General features: G+C 36.9%; 1 protein-coding gene across 11 annotated transcripts in view; it reads right to left on the bottom strand.

The window, feature by feature from the left end:
- LOC101852918 (inositol 1,4,5-trisphosphate receptor type 3) overlaps nucleotides 1-17,230 on the bottom strand; it is a 247,221-nt gene that overhangs the window by 9,395 nt on the left and 220,596 nt on the right. For 7 of the 11 annotated variants that reach the window (XM_035969197.1, XM_035969190.1, XM_035969196.1 and 4 more), the window contains 14 exons: nucleotides 16,247-16,489; nucleotides 12,019-12,162; nucleotides 10,988-11,137; nucleotides 10,432-10,533; nucleotides 9,039-9,122; nucleotides 8,198-8,371; nucleotides 7,465-7,570; nucleotides 6,633-6,751; nucleotides 6,132-6,301; nucleotides 5,018-5,173; nucleotides 4,336-4,497; nucleotides 3,295-3,406; nucleotides 2,586-2,709; nucleotides 1,668-1,676 (listed from right to left, as the gene is read on the bottom strand). In XM_035969197.1, the coding sequence (XP_035825090.1) occupies nucleotides 1,668-1,676; nucleotides 2,586-2,709; nucleotides 3,295-3,406; nucleotides 4,336-4,497; nucleotides 5,018-5,173; nucleotides 6,132-6,301; nucleotides 6,633-6,751; nucleotides 7,465-7,570; nucleotides 8,198-8,371; nucleotides 9,039-9,122; nucleotides 10,432-10,533; nucleotides 10,988-11,137; nucleotides 12,019-12,162; nucleotides 16,247-16,489 (1,855 nt within the window). The remainder of the gene's footprint in view (nucleotides 1-1,667; nucleotides 1,677-2,585; nucleotides 2,710-3,294; nucleotides 3,407-4,335; nucleotides 4,498-5,017; nucleotides 5,174-6,131; nucleotides 6,302-6,632; nucleotides 6,752-7,464; nucleotides 7,571-8,197; nucleotides 8,372-9,038; nucleotides 9,123-10,431; nucleotides 10,534-10,987; nucleotides 11,138-12,018; nucleotides 12,163-16,246; nucleotides 16,490-17,230) is intronic. The other 4 variants (XM_035969192.1, XM_035969199.1, XM_035969200.1 and 1 more) reach the window with 2 other exon arrangements.

Here is a 17,230-nt window from a genome sequence, read left to right as displayed (position 1 = left end):
TTTTTTTTTTTTTTTAATATATGTGAGGCAGCGTGGTGGAACCAGGCTCTTGTCAAAATAATCAAAGTGAAGAAACTTGAATTTTTCAGCAGGTTTTTGCATTTTTATCAAATGTTTGTTTTTTGGCTCAGCACCTTTCAAGCCCATTAAAGAACTCATTTCTGCGTGGATTGTTCTGAAAAACATTGATTAAAGGCACAAAAAATGTAAATTTTCAGTTTCCACGGACTCTTAAGCTAAGGAAATAACTACTCTTTGGCGGCCATTTTCTCACTAATTTTACCTCTGAAAACAGGTGACCCCCGCCTCAATCATTCGCCTATATCTCGACTTGTATTGAAGATAAACGGATTTTTTTCCCCATCCAAATAAAGATCAGTGAACAAGCTTGAAGATGATACCAATAACTCTACATGCCCCAAAATTGACGAAAGCCTGATTCCACCATGTGCCTGACATATGTATATATACACACATATACACACTGCTCCTCAAATGGATATCATTTCACAACATTACATACATTTCTACTTTCACTGACCATTGTCTGAAAGACACCAAGAAATGGATGACAAGAAATAGGCCTACATTGAAATTATACGAAAAAAATGCTGAGGGCATGCTCCTCTCCTCCAAAGAAATGCAAAAACAAAATAACATAATACCTGTAAAAAAAATCTCTCAATTTTGATGGTAGAGATTTATCTTAAGACCTATTATAATGTAAGTAATTTTGGGTTTTATTTTGATTGTCACTTGAACATGAAAGATGATATTTAAAAAGTTTGCCAGTCTTGCCATTTCTATTTGAGAAATATAGGGAAAATACAAACTGTCATCAATACTGACACTACCCACATGCTTGTCCATTGATTTATTAATAGGCATCTAGATTACTGAAATGCACTTTTGACAGGAGTACCATCTGATTTTAAGTTAAAAGAAGCACATTGACACAATGACAGTCATACAGTGCAAGGAAGAAGCAAGACAGATAGATGGAAACGGCAGATGGAGAGAAAAGAAGTAGGACCTACCACTGGCTCCCTCCAACCACCTGCAGTACCATCTTATTTAATCCACAGAATACCCAAAAAAATCAGAACAAAGTAGCCAAGAAAAGTGAATAGATTTAAAGATTGCATGTTACTCTTGTAAATGTCTGCATAACTTGGGACCATCTTGTTTACAAGAGTTGTATAAGCCTGAGTTTGAAGTCATCTGATTCCATTTGATTAAAAACACCTAATATTTCAACTTGTTTTGAGGAAAGATCTTTTTTCAATTGCTGCTCTAAAATTATGGGAAACTTCATCTACCAACACACGAAACAGTAAGGAGAGTTTTTCCAAAAAAAGAACATTCTCAAATTCAAATTGTATAGTGCGATGATTGACGACATGATTTTTAAACAATGTGACGACTTCTGTGTTATGTTATTTCTATCATATTGCTTGTTTCAATTTAATAGGCCTTTTATATAAATGTTTTAACATGTATGTTATGTCAGTCAATTATGACTGAAGTTTTAATTTTCTAAGAGCATCACTGAGTACTGTTAGTGGATTTAAGGCGCTATGCATACTAATTACTATTATTATCATCATTATTTTTATTACTTATTATTATATTCAATATCATAATGCACGGAAGTGGTGCTCACTTACCTACGAACTCTGCGGCAATGGAAGGAATGCATGAACGGAGAGGTCACAAATTTCAGATGTGAAATTAACTGACCGGAAAATGAGAAGTGGAAGTAGACAATATTGTAAAACTAGACTGAAATGATGGTCATGCCATTAATAATGAATTTCATCTATAAGAAAGTCCAAAAAAATCATAATTTTGTTCCTTCATGTTTAATATAACTGTACTTCCTTTGTTCTTAACCGTGTTTCCATGATTAAATCCTCATTTGAAATAAATTCTAACATAAACTGGGCACTGTAGGAAAGGACATATAGGACTCCCTCCCTAAAAAATACATCAGATGAGGTGAAAAGGAATAAAACAAGGGGCATTGGAGAGATGGGAAGACGTTGTCATTATACGGCATCATAGATAGAACATTGTATGCGGCTACATGGGAAACAGATAAATATTTTAAATGACAAGTGACAACTCAAATTAAGATTTCAGTGCCTGGGCTTGAGTCAAAGAAATCTGTACAGAAATAGGGAAAACTGGCCTAGATTTCCTCCAAAAGCGTTGAACTTGATCAATAATTTTTAATCTACTGAAAGTTTCTCCTTCTTTCGATGTAATAACAATAACTGTGTTTTCATAGAACGACCAGACTGCTCTGTACAAAAAACTAAGATAACTTTTGATGCTTGTTTCTGAGAATGATTACTTCATCAATTTTGAACTTTTTTTACTCAGGAAATAAAGCGGATTACACAAACTCCCACAAATAATAGGCTCTCTGCTTATTCATGCCACACAAAATGGATGGTTTTGCAGAAACAAGGATATCAGCATAAACATCTTTGTTTTTCCTTTTAGTCTTATTTTGAGTTGTCATTGGTACTCCACTGTTGTTTCGAGGAGCATACAAAAAGCGGCAACAATTGGGGACTTACCATTTTGGGTGACCGCCTTAATGACCCCACCAAGGAGCTGGTTGTTGTTGACAATGTTCAGCAAGTGGAAGGCAAAGAAGTACCCATGGAACAGAGTCCCAGCCACAGACATTCCCAAGAACATCTGCGAACAAAAGAAAGACGCAATGCCTTCTAAAAACTTCTAAAGCCATAATAAAAAGAGTTCATGTCTAAATAGTGGAACATCAAATTCATATTGAAAAATAGACTACGTGAAGGCCTACAGTCAAAACTTGTTAAAAACATGATGAGTTATAACTTTTTTACAAGTTTTTTTTTCATACTCTACCAGATACAGAAAAAGTCATTCCAAAGGCTGAGCATTTTGTCTCAAAATAGGACACCAGGCCTGGAGACAATATTCTCAAGGAAGACAAACAAAATCTGGACTTGACTGGATTCAAACTGCAAAGCTCTTTGTTTCGTCAGGAGTCACCAGTACGGCACAGGGTTTGGTTATGCTTAACAGTACTTTCCTTATACAGTTACAAGCACTGTAAAACTTACACAAAAGCAAAACAAACTGTCCTTTTGAGGATCTCTGGATTATGAGCTGAGTTTTTTTCAGCACAAAAATCAATCTTTTTTGCAACCACCTCCCCCGCCTACACATTCACACACAAACACAATTATTGTGCAAGCAGGTGGAAAAACTACCAGACCTCTCATTATAAAAAGAGTTACACACCAGATAGTAGAACGTGGTGAAACTGAAGAAACGAGTGTTCAGCTTCGAAGGTGGTTCTACCTCCTTGGACTCGTCTGGATCATCATCTGATCGCTTCTTTCCACACAGCTCACTGAAAGTAAAGAAAAAAGAGACACATTTGGAATACAAACCAGTAACAAAAAATGCTTTCAAAAGAAAAGATCACTGTAGCATACATATATTTACCTTAATTTATCAATGGTGTCGGGCATTAACTGTCCAACTCCCCAAAATGTTCTAATCCTCTCAGCAAATGGTGCAAGAATTCAACAAATTGAAATGTATGAAATATCAACATGAAATCTGAGATACAGTGGTCTTTGATAGTTTAATTATACAGCTTTTAACCTCATGTGTAAATAAAGCTGCATGGAGATAAACCATCTAAGCTACATACCAATGGATATACAAGTGAAATTGTCCAGGATGGCCCTCCATTGTTGAAGAGAAAAGTGGTTGTTTTAGACAGGTGGACCTCTTGGACAGTGTCATTGTAATACATGTACAAAGAAAAATACAAGGGGGAAAGTGGGAAGTAGTCCTTTGCACAGGTGCTTGCCTTGAAAAGGTGGTTGCAAGAGCAGTTTCGACTGTATATTATCACAGAATACACGATCACAGGCAAAAGACTTGCAATACAAAACAGCTGAGAATTTGATTCCAGGCCTCAAGACAGAGAGGATTTGGCTCCTTAGGAAATTGGTCTTGGTAATTGGCAGAAATGGAATACGCAAACACGCCTTACAGCATACAAAACTCGATAATGTTTCTCTGAGACCAATAGATAACCTGAGATGAACTGACTGGCCAAGGGAGTTATGGTGAACTTGTGAGAGCCTTCAGTGGGGATATACAACAACAAATAAATAGACACTTTTCTATCCTAAGCCTTATTGTGGCAACCAACTGTGCTGGCTTCCTTTGCTGATGACATGTGCTGGACTACTGACATGTTCAGGGCTACATCAAACAATAAACCCTAAAAAAAAATAATTTTAAAAGACTAACTGATTAACTTACAACATCCAATACTTGATGTCTGAAATATTGGGAAGCCTCGGGTGGTAGGAGAGGAAGTAGCTGATGAGCACAAAAAAGGAGAACAAGTTGTGCACTCCCCCGAGGACCCACAAAGTGATCGTGTACTCTTCCAGTGACAGACTCTTGATTTGAGGGATTGAACTGAAAACAAAGGAAAGTTTGATCAGTCATTCAATAATAATTGTTCCTGCCCATAAGCTTCCTGTAACACCACTGATACACTTCATTATTGAATTAGCAGCATCAAATTGAAACCGATGGTAAAGAATGCTTCCAATATTAAATTTTTAGAAAAGCAAAAAACATAACCATCTCACTCAAAACATTATTTTAATCTTAAAACTAATGCAAAACTTACCGTAACAAAACAATAACAATATATATACCACATGAAGAAAAAAAACCCTTCCAAATGGTAGTCCGCCTTTAACCCAATTCTCCCCCCCCCCCCCCCCCAAGAAATAATGGGGAAATAGCCCTTATTAGTACCTCTTCTCCTCTCAAGATGAGAAGAAAATAAATCAACAGACAAGTCAGAGGCAAATGTATAAAAACATCAACAAGGATGCTTACTCATAGAGCTGCAGGCATACCCTTTCTGGGATATCAAAGCTGTGAAGGAATTATATAAAGTGACATAGCACTCAACAAGGAGGCTTACTCATAGAGCTCTGGGCACACTTTTGAAGCGTTGTCAAAGCTGTCCTCCAGCAGGTTGGTGTCGCAGTCTTCCAGGGAGGCTTTGGCATCCCACGTGACCAGCATGATGATGTTAATGGCCAGGCTCAGGATGATTGTGCCGTAGTTCCACAGCAACCTGGAGCCAAAATTGGAATGTTTGTTTGAGTAAAGAGAAGCACATTGACACAATAATGGTCATTTAGTGCATAGTGCTGGGAAAAGTTAATGTAGACAGAAACAACTGAGGGAAGTAAAGAAGTAGGACCTACTTGTGGAGTCTCAAATAGGAGTGGCATGATAGACACAGTGATTTTGTGTACCTTATTATTTTCTTTTGGAAAGATAGAAAATAAAATGCCAGAGACAATGGTAATTCAGTAATAGTTTGAGTATTCCAGATGAGTCAGTAAAAAACATACAACAGGATGAAAATGCTAAGAAAATTATTAACAAGAAATTGTGAGAACATTCAAATAGGTTTCATCAACATTAACACTTTGCCGTCTCATCTCACTGATCGGCATGAACGTCAAACTTTCGTTCCCATCACAAAACGCCGATCGGCCATGTTTACCATCCAGTTTATTTGGATTTCCCCGAAAATGCTTGAGATGGCAAGGGTTTTTACTGTATGAACCTTCTGATGGCAAAGTGTTAAGCACTTGTTGCTTTCATTTCAATTAATGTAAAAATGACTACACATGATTCTATCAGGGCAAACTAAGGAGACACCTGTCCTCTTAATCAAGAAAATCATTTTTATTCAAATAAATTATGTACATCATGAGGGCATATCATATATATTATATCCTTTAGAAACCAAACAATTTAATTCGCATCATACTTTGACCACAACATTGTTAAAAGCTTGCACTTCACGAAACCTCTGCATCATCCCCAATGAAACTTCATCTTCTTTTGAAAGACCCACCCTGCAGGACTCCAGCCTTCAACTTCTTCTCATCATCTCACATAGCGACAGGGAATTAGTCAAAAAGACTTCACCTTGTACAACATGGTATGAGACAAAGGGCACCAATCCAATGGCTGCCTGTTTAACAAAGATAACAATAACTCAGAGCTGCTATACACACCATCCTTTGGTGAAAAACTTTGAAATTGGATGGTCCAGAATCATGCGCTGATAGGAGATGTCTCTCATGATGTCTCGCGTCCAGTCCATGAGGTCCCGGATTTTATTACTAGGTGAGGTGCGGTCAACATTCCATTTCAGCTTTTCCTTCACTTCCTCTCTCAACACACTCTGCAAGGAATGAACGGGATATTGTCAAAATGTTGCCATTGTAAGACAACCGGGGTTTTCAGAATTAATAACCAGACAATGATTCATAACAAAATGAACTTTAAAGGTATATCATTTGAAGAGAGAAAGAAAGCATGTAAAAAGAATAAATATCAACTAAAAGACCCCCCCCGTCCCCAGAACCACTCACAAAAATGGAGTATCCATGAAAAATGTGTGAAGTTTGCATATTTTTCATTTTATCCTTCAATCTTTCAAGCCAAAGTATGACATTTATTTCCCAGAAAAATTATCTCATCTCCAACCTAAGTGCAAATACTGTAAAATTTACCTTGTTTTTGACCCTGAAATTGACTTTCTGCAAGATCCCTTCCTTCACGATCTCAATTGAAGAGCAGTTTTTTCTGTAGTACTCAAAGGCCTTCACATTTTCAGGACTCAACTTGAGGGCTTTTTAAAAACAGAGAGGAATAAAAATTATTTGATAATATATTAAATATACAATACTCAGATTCAGAAAAATGATGGAAGCCAAACACAAAGTGCCCAGTCAGAGAAGTACATTCAGTTCTGTATTACCAGACATTTTAACCCCTTCATTGCTGAGATGTTTTCACCTATGTTTTACAGACAAGAGAAAATATTCAGTCAAGAGACATTCAAACAAAGCCATCATAGCTTTCCCTGTGTTTAAAAAAGAAAACAACGGCTCAAGTCATTATTTTATCTCCTAAAACTTTCCCTATAAACCAATATAAAAATGGCAGAGAACAAGTTTTGAAGAACACAAGCAAGTGTGTACGTCTACACAACAGGGAAGAGGTTATATAAAAGTGTTTCTCTCCGTGTTTCCATCAATTATCTAATGTGCCCTGACACAGCATAATATTTCATGTACTCTTAACGGTATATATAAGTCTTGAGACATGAGTATGAAATATGAGTAGAATAGGTACAAAAGAAATTGATAATGCAAAATTTGGAACCTCTAAAAGTAGTTATGACAGCTTCATGTAATACAAATATGCATCTTTCCCTACCCCAACCCCTCATACTTTTTCAAAGAAGCACATAGAAAAATATAAAGTTAAAAAAGTTGTATAGAATACAAATTCAACTGCAAAATACAAACACCATAAAACCAAACAGCAATAGCAACGTACTATCATGTAAATGAGGATCAATGTCCATCATTCGAGCCAGTATGAGAAAGAAAGAAAATCCAACTTCAATGACACTCTCCCTCAGGACACTCTTCTTTTTTCCTTTCTGAAAATACAAAATAAAAAAAAAAATGTAAATCGATGGAAATCATTACAGAGATCTTACAGGTAAGTTAACACATGATTGTTTTTGAAAACTACAACAAACCTGGTACATAAGTTTTCATTTCCACTTATTCAAATTGTAATTTGTTACATAGAATAATATCAATTCAATCAATATGGGTATAGTATATAGATCCTAAGTTGTTTTTTTTCCTGTTCATTTCCGGATGAAAAGCAAAAAATGCTCAGAGACCTTTTTCTTGTGAGTCAACCGTGTTATTTTGTGGGGAAAAATACTGACACAACAAGCTTGATATATCCATTTCAGAAAATTAAAATATTTATCGTACACAGAAAGATGAATAAACACCTATCAGTACCAAATAGGCCTCAACACACGTTTCTCAATTGTCAATCTGACCTAACTCTACAACTTCAATTTGATTACTTAGAGTAAGACTCTGCCATACGCCATTTCGTAAAGTGACATATGACGGAGTCTTACACAGAGTAGTTGGCTTGCACCCTTTACCACTGTCAGTGTCAGCTCCATTTACACTGGTAACTCTCGTGACATGAAGCAAACCTCATCAAACCAGGGAAGAAAAGAAACACAAGCAACACTTACCACAACACCTTGGATGAGCGACCCTCCAAACGCTGCGATCGACTTGGCAGACTGCAGGTATCCTCCGGACAGGCCCAGAGTGCTGGAGCTGTCTCTCTTCTCTGACTGGTGCCACTCATAGCATGAGGTCATGCAGCGATAAACAGCTTCCTTATCCAGAGCATCTTTCACCTCCTGAATGCCAAAGGTACATATGAAAACGGTCATAATTTTGTAACAGGATAATCCATTAAGTCACTGAAAGTCGAAAAACAGAAAAAATACTATATGTTGATCAAATAAAAAGCTATCAAATCATTATGAAGAAAATGATCAAAGGCAAGATGTGGGGCACAAAGATAAGGGTGGACGATGCATAACATAGACAGATAGCATCAAGGCAAGGACTGGGCTAAGTGTGACAGAGTGTATGACGGCAGCTAGCAACCAGAAGCAATGGCAGGTCATTGCATATCAACCTCAGAACCAGAAATGACACCTCCAGATATCTAGGTTCTAGGTATTGAGTCATTCATCTTTTTCATGATTACCTATACAAACAACCCACAGAACCTATTTGAACTATATTCAAAGAACTAGCTACTGAGTATAGAAGAGTCATGGCCACATTGTGTGTTACATTCTTTCCAGCACATTCCTCACATTGTCTTTGTCAGTATCAAACTACTATTTAAAATGTGTCTTCAATATGAACATTATTTCCTGCACATGACACTCATAAGATGTGTGCTCTTCCCAGTGACATACTAGGTCCTATGAGACAATATTGCTATTGAGATTCAGCTACTTTCACTCCTTAATTCACATACTTTTCCCCACTTTGTACTCCTCAGTAACTTACCTTTGCCACTTGCGAAGCCACAGGGCCGTTTTCCTCTGTGAGAGACATGATGAGAGAGCCGATGGTCTGCTGAAGCTCCACAACCTGGCCAGAATCAAGTGGAAAACTCAGACTAGGAAAACTCTGCTGCATTATCTACCCTAGGAGTTCTCAACCTCTAGAGACTCAATACTCATGATTAGTCATTGACATTATTCCTGGTGACGACCTTACAAGAAAATTTGGTAGAACACTACCCCCACCAAAAACATTTTAAAAAAAATAGTATGACAGGACAGGTTTACAGCCCAATAAATGACCCATAGCCAACAGCTGGAGAGAACCCAAAGATAGGAGAGGAAACCCATCATTGGACAGAACTGAGATCTATCTTTTTATCTTTTTAGCAAAAGTTTTAGTAACTTTAGTTTGTTGTTTGTTTGTTTAGTATAGGGTTTTACGGCGCTCGCAACTGCATAAGGTCATATGAGCGCGCGGGACACACCTAACACTTTTTCGTTGGTAGGAAATTTTGAATTTTGCCCGGGTGGCGGCCGAAGCCTACTCTTATCGATTTTAGACCACCAAGGGATCTTTAACGTGCGCAACTTGCACATGGGCCCTCCGAGATTTTTCGCCCTTGTCCGAGAAGGCTAGGTGTAGATCTTTCCTACCAGAAGATCAGGGGTGTGGCAGAAAGACAGCAGTTAGGAGGAGCCAAGGAGTAGCAGTAGAAAGGCTGCAGAAAGAGTCAGGAGCCCAGAGGAGGGGGCAAAGGAGGTGAGGGGGTGGGGGCAGAAAGTGGAAATGAAAGCAGACAACAGAACATTGTTAGAGATCAGGAAAGGATGTGAAAGGAGACAATTTTAGAGAAGAAAATTTTTTGGTCGCTACCCGGAATCGAACCCGGGACCTTTGAATGAGAGGCCAACACCTTAACCTCTAGGCCACGAGAGCCCCCTAACTTTAGTTTTCGTAGGGGTTTTACGGTGCTCATAACTGCATAAGGTCATAAGAGCACTAGAAGTTTAGAGGAGTTACAAGAGAGTAACAAACACAAAAAAGAAGGAGGTGAGATAAAAACAATAGATGTTTCTTAGGAAAGAAGAAGCAAACCACACCAGAGCACCTGCCCACCACCCACAGCAAAAGTTTACTGGGTTGTATCAAATTTCAATAATAAACATCTATTTTTCCATGTGCCAAAAAGATAAATCGTAAACAAAATGAAGGCTTTCAGGAATGTTACTCAGGAAAAGTTTCCTTTAAAAAGTTGTCAAATTTGATTATCATTTGCCCACTCCTGTGGAACTGCAGAAATCTTCTGTATTTCATGTGAAAAAACCCAATAACAATACAAATGCAAACAAAGAAACTACCAAATATAATGTCATCGTAACAAACAAACACTGACCTTCTCAATGTTACAGTCCCCTATTTCTCCAGACCTCAGAATAAAGTTGATGTAGTCAATGACTTTCATGTCATAGACCACAACACGATTCTCCTGGTTTCCCTGTGATGAAATATTGGGATTTGAATATCAACATTCAAACATAATTAGTATATTTAAAACATGAAATGTGATTGAGGGAAGGCACATCTCATCTAAAAGAAAACTTTGAACAAAAATTCTAAATATATTAAATGCTGAACTTGACACTAGAACAAAACTTTTGTTTGAACACTCCTCACCTTCTTAAAAAGAACCAAAAAAACCCCCAAAAAACTTTGATTGGGAATGCATTGGTAAAATATAGGCTACCATTATGAGAAAAATTATAAGGAGTGTGTGTGTGCTTGTGTGCATGTTAGTGTTTGTTGAGAGGGGGGATTGGGTGTGGGGTAACCTTATCTATGCACCTAAGTCAAAACTTTTCAAGGAATAATGTAACTGTGAGGAATTACAATAAGCTAGAAAGAACAAACTAAATACTTGGAAAGAACTAACAACACAGAGAAATACTCACAGAGCAAAACTCATTGAGTGTGCTGAAAAGCTGAATGACCAAATCTATGGTGGTGTTGTTGACCGTGGTATAGACAACATTCAAGAATTGAGCTGTTTCTGCCACAATGCTGAAGGACTTCACGTTGTCCGGCTGTTCCCTTAAGTAGTTCTGAGAAATACAAAAGTAATAACAGAACATAAAAACAAGCAGAAGTTTTTGCATTATAGGAATAATTTTCTGCACAGAGATATTAACTCTTAGTTTATGGCAAGCCAGTTCAGCTGGTGCACAAATTGGCTTTGTGGTTCACAAATTTACTATTACTACAAAAATTTACAAAACCCAGCAAATCCAACTTGTCTATCATAGAGGTATGTGTTTATTGCCAGGATCATTCATTTCTCCTCAGTTTGGTATTCTTATATGCAAAAAAGCTAAATATGAACCGAGTTACAGGGATGTTTGTGATGTTGAAAAAATGGGTAACAAAATTGACTATGTGCTAACATGGAACAATCTTCCATATATACAACAAGTTTAAAGCAGCATGTTCAGTTTCTCTTTTCACATGTTGTTAGGAAAGAATCTTTTTCATGCAGAGTTAGAAGATAATAAGTAATTATCTGGAAAGGAAAGACATCGCCATAATCAGACAGCCACCGGAACAATCAGTATGGATACCTTGCAGGCTTTGGGGCTGGGGGGAACTGAGCACTTATGGACCTGTCCGGTGTGCAATGACGTTGTTGCCCAGGACAGGTAATACAGGTAAGTAATTGCAAATATTTCAACTGAGTATTTTCTTTATAATTTATTATAATACCTCAGGTCGGAGCTCACAAATTGATATCTTTGTCCTTCTGATCCCTTGCGTGCTTAGAATCGACCATACAATGTTTTCAAGGTTCGAGGACAAAAAGGAAGGTCAAATGTATCTATTTCAGAGAAGTTTTCTTAATTCAACCTGGCCTTTGTACTTCAATGGAACATAATAAAGCAATGGTAAAGATAAACTGCAGAAGAGCAGCACGCAAAGAAGTCTATCTGACCTGTAGTCCATCGTGCTGGCCATCACAAATCCGAGCGAGAAGTTTTAGCACCAGCTCGATGTAGCCTTCATCTTTGTACTCCAGCATGTCCTTGACTCCAGCATCCATCGCCTCCACCAGAGACATGGATGCATGCTGCAGATCCTGATTTCAGCACAAATGAATAAAAAAAACAAAAAAACAAATATCAACATAAGAGGCACAAAAATACTCTCCGAAATGAAAAACATGTGGAGATACACAAACCTGTCATGAGAACATTGACTACAAAGGAGTGATACACAAAGGCTTACTGAAGAACTTTTGGCGTCTATGACAGACAGAGCTCTGTACCTCTAAAGCTACAAAGCTATGAAACAGTACAGTATATAAGAAAGACTTGGAAAAATACAGACAGTAGAAGAGAGGGAATGAGGAACAGAGTTCTGGAAATAGAGGAACAATTTTCATCTTTAAGTTAAAGTTCAGTATGAGAGAGTGAAATTACTTGAGCAGAAAATGAGTATTCACAAGGAAAAGCTAGAATAAAAACAAAAAAGGACAAATAAAACTATGCTTTGTCAATAACAAATTTCTTTATGACATTCATGTTAAAAGTCTTTTTTTAAAGACAGGCAAAGATTGTTGAGCATCTCAAGCCAAATGACAATTATATCCCTAGGGCGACCCAGTGCAAGCTTAGGCCTGGGAATCCTTTCAATTATTGAAATCTTTGTTAGAGTCTGTTCTGTTTTCAAGGGAGTTTGAAAGGCTTAAAATGTATTACAAATGTGAAAATTTCAAAATATTGATGCTTTTTCAGGAACACTCTGACATATTTTAAATAAAACAACATTTTCCGTTGCATCTGACATGGTCACAAATCTTCTGGTAAACAAATAAAAAACAAAAAGTACCAGGAGCGGTAGAGAAAAGGGAATAAAGTTACAAATGACAAAGGAATATAGACGAAAAAAACACTTTTCTTATGTATTATTATGGGTAAGGGCACACAGCACATTTAATTCTTTGGGGGAAAAAAGAAGCAAAAAAAAAAAAAAAACCAGGGGAAAATATATAAGGAAAAAAACCCCAATCTTATTGTACAGTTGCCAAATTTTTTAAGACTGTCACCAGAATCGGCAAGCCTCAAAAGAAGAAAATTTAAGAGTTGAAAACCTGAAGGGAAAAAAAACCTTAGAGAATGAAAGAAAATGTGAATAAGGACCGAAAAGTCAAGGTTGAAAAGAAAAATTATTTAAAGAAAAGAGAAGTGTTCGTAGTGATGGAATACATAAATTATGTAGATGTTTATTAAGGTAAGAAGAAAGCAGAATGGTAGCACCATATAAAAAGAGCAAGCACAGCAGTTTGGAAATAGTATTGTGCTTGTAGCAGACTTAAGAAAAGTTCCCAACTACATGTACTTTTAGCGGACAGAACTTGGGGGATGAGTTTAGTTTTAGTAAGTGTTTTACGGAACTTGCAACACAATAAGGTGATTAAATGCCGAAGATTAGAGGTGTTACAATAGAGTAACAAACACAAAAGAAGAACGAGGAGAGATAAGGACGATAGATGTTTGATAGGAAAGATGAAGCAAACCACAACAGAGAACCCGCCAATCACCCATGGGGGATGAGTGAAAGAGAAGGGGGGTCCCCCCCTTCATTTTAGAGAGAAAGGGGGGGGGAGGAGAAGGAGAGAGACAGAGGGGGGGGGGAGAAGAAGGAGAGAGAGAGAGTGGGGATGTGTGGGAAGAGAGAGAGAGAGAGAGAGAGAGAGAGAGAGAGAGAGAGAGAGAGAGAGAGAGAGAGAGATGCAGACGGACAGACAAACAGACAGACAGACAGACAGAGACAAAGCGAAGGGTAACAATATAGTAAAGAATCTACAAAAAGTCCAAAGACAAACGAACACTCAGAAACACAAGCTGAGTATAAAAGAAAAGAAACAATTCATATGTGGCTCAAAGGAAAAGGTGAATTTAGTAATCTTAGGAGTCACTCCCTTTCTCTTCTAAGCAGTGATAATACATTAGCAAAGAGAAACGTTGATAATTAATAATAACAAAAAATGAAAACTGTATACTCCCCCCCCCCCCCAACCTTTATCTTTAAAGGAAAAAGAAGTCTATTTCAGAAAAGGTATATATTGAAGTAATTTCAGAACAAAGGAGAACCCCCCACACACAAAAAAATGCACACATAATTATTATTTCAATTGTTTAAGTTCAACGGAAAGACACTGCAATAGCTGAGAAGGCCTATATGAAAAACTAGCGAAGAAAAGCAACGGAATAATTTATAAAGATCTACGCAACTAAATTTAGCACTCAAAACATGTCGACATGTTTATATATATATATATATTATATATATATATATATATATATATATATATATATATAGATAGATAGATAGATAGATAGATAGATAGATAAATAGATAGATAGATAGATAGATATATTATACCCATATCTATATGTATCTATCTATCTATCTATCTATCTATCTATCTATCTCTCTCTCTCTCTCTCTCTCTCTCTCTCTCTCTCTGTATATATATATATATATATATGACATAAGTATAGCCTCCAAATAAAGGCACTATATACATTTTATTTGAACAAATATGAAGTTTATTTCAGTTTCTCCACAAGATAAGCAAATCAATAACAGCTCTGCAAATAGAGGGGCCTTTAGCATTAAAAAAAGAGAGGATAATATGTAATAATATTTGCCTATAGTACATGAACCTACGTGCTTTAACAGCAGTAATCTATCTATTTAACTACAGTGAAATACCATAATCATGATAAGTTGTGTTAGTACCTAAATTGGTTTTGAGTCACAGCACTCACAGACAGCATTAAAAAAAGCATAGCACACGTCAGGTAAAATTAGAGAACTTGTTAAACTTGATAATTAACAATGCTCATGTGGTTACAAAGAAGCATTTTTTTTCTTTACAAAATCTAATAGTACAAATGAAACATAACTGTCTTCTGACAAAATACATATCATCAACCATTAAAAATGTGAATGGTCTGGTCTAAATCATGAGAGTGACTTCTTTGAAAGATGATCACATGCATGGAAATCATGTTTCATTTTGAGGAAGGAACAATACAGTTGAATTAAATTCACCCCTATAAGCAAACTTTCATTCATGTTAAAATTACAGAAGGATTGTAAATGAACCAAAGAAGATTTTTTGAAAAATACATCCAAAAAACAGTTCCGGAAAAAGAAAGAAAAAATTAAACTAATTAAACCAAACCAAGGAAATGCAGAAACTGAAAACAAATGTAGGTAGCAGGTGTACCTTAGATTTTTCCATTACCATTATAGATACAAGTAGTCAAATATAAAACATTTAATTGAAATGAGACTGTGTCGAGCAATACAAAGAATATGCAACTGAAATAACACGTGCAATGTTACTTTCCTATTACATTACTTTTATGTAGTCATCTTGGAACTTTATTACAAATGATACATCTTTATAAAATAAGAGAAAATCAGCTGTGCAAATAAGTGGATTTCAAATCATAGCTTAAAACCATTAAAAAATGGGGTGGCCGGGTCTTAACCAAGGCATGTCAATAGCCTGTAGCATCAAGCTTTTACATTTTTAGCTTTACAATGCTAGCATGAATTCCGGCATTGTTCGCTACCCACATTTTTTTCTCTGATAAAAGGACTCTTTAATGCTGATGAAGGAGCAAGTATAGTGTACAACTAAGTGAACATTTATTGTATTTTGTTCTCTCAGATGGATACAAAACATTAAAGATGATTAATATAACAAAAAGCTGTCGAATTAAGGAAAGCATCATTCATCTCATAAAAATGAGCTTTGAATGCAATAAGTAAACACATCTCTGATTATCCAAGAAATATGCACTGTATACTTAAAGCTGACAAAATTACCAGCAGCAACGAATAACAGTGAGGCAAAAGCAGTCAACAAGGCAATACATTTTAGGCAACAGGAAGGTTTAAAATGAAAGACACAACAGCCATGCTGGTCTGAAATAAGGCACAGACATCCATGCAGCATAGAATGAAGAGAAGAGGGTGACCACATGCAGTGCCATAAGGAAATGTTTATTAAATCTACGTGTTCTTATTTGTTATGAATCATAATTTGTAAAACTCATGCCATGAGCTAAGAAGTGTCACAATGAAGGATGATCATTGAAAGACGGCCCATGCATCCCAGCAGTGCGCGGCTATCAGCTTACCTCTGCTGTCATCAGCACCTCTTTCATTTCAATGTCAGATCTCTGGCTTCCTATCAAGGCCTCAGTGTCGCGACTCACTCCGTTCCCATTGGGTGCAATGAAAGGCTTAGAGTGGCCACTCTTCAGCGCTTTGTTTAGACCTGTCTTCCTCCCTGATGAGGTCGACGAGCGCTGCTTCCGCCATGAAAACTTCCTCTTTGGACGGCTGTCTTCTGGAGCGTTGAGAGCATGGGCCAGTGCTCTCTTTTCAAGTTGAACAATATTGTCCATTTCAATACAAGCCATATGACAAAACCAAACAATTTAACAAAATAGCCAGGGTGTTGCGTGACAAAAGATTAAAACTCTGAATACATTAAATCTGCAAGACCCTGACAGGGACTGCTATGCCAAATATATGCTTTTAATGGAGTTAGGATTGTTTTATTTCTTTATAGTGATAAGTGCTATGAGGAGACATTACAATAGCTTGTGCAGAGCATATGTTCAGAGATCACAATTAGTAAGTGGCATTAGAGTTGCAAAAGGAGTGGTAGGGATCTTGTGGAGGTATTTGCCGTGATACACAGAGAGAAGAGAACCACAGTTGATACATTCTCTTTATTGTTAAGCTTTGTTCACTGTAGAGTACATGTTGCTGCATAAAGTGCAAAGTATAATTTGCTACATGCACGGCTCTTTGAAGGTGTGCAGTCAAGTTAGAAATAACATGGCACATCTCTCTTCAATTTTTCATTCCAAAATTACGGGTTAAATAATTTGTTAGAATGTCAGTTATCATTGCCCTTTCAAATAAGAAGCCCAAAGCTCTCAATAGAATTGACACTGTGCAACCAAAGCAAACTTGACAACAGCTCTGGAGTTGTACATCAAAGCTTTCTGCACAAGACAGGTGAATATGAACATTTTCCTGCACCAAAGTCAGTTAGTACGTTTCTAGTCTCCTTGCAAATTTAGTTCCTCCAGATACAACCCCATCTCCCC

This window comes from Aplysia californica, unplaced genomic scaffold, assembly GCF_000002075.1.
Source record: "Aplysia californica isolate F4 #8 unplaced genomic scaffold, AplCal3.0 scaffold00125, whole genome shotgun sequence".
NCBI classification, from domain to species: Eukaryota; Metazoa; Mollusca; class Gastropoda; order Aplysiida; family Aplysiidae; genus Aplysia; species Aplysia californica.
This window is presented reverse-complemented; position numbering and strand designations above follow the sequence as displayed.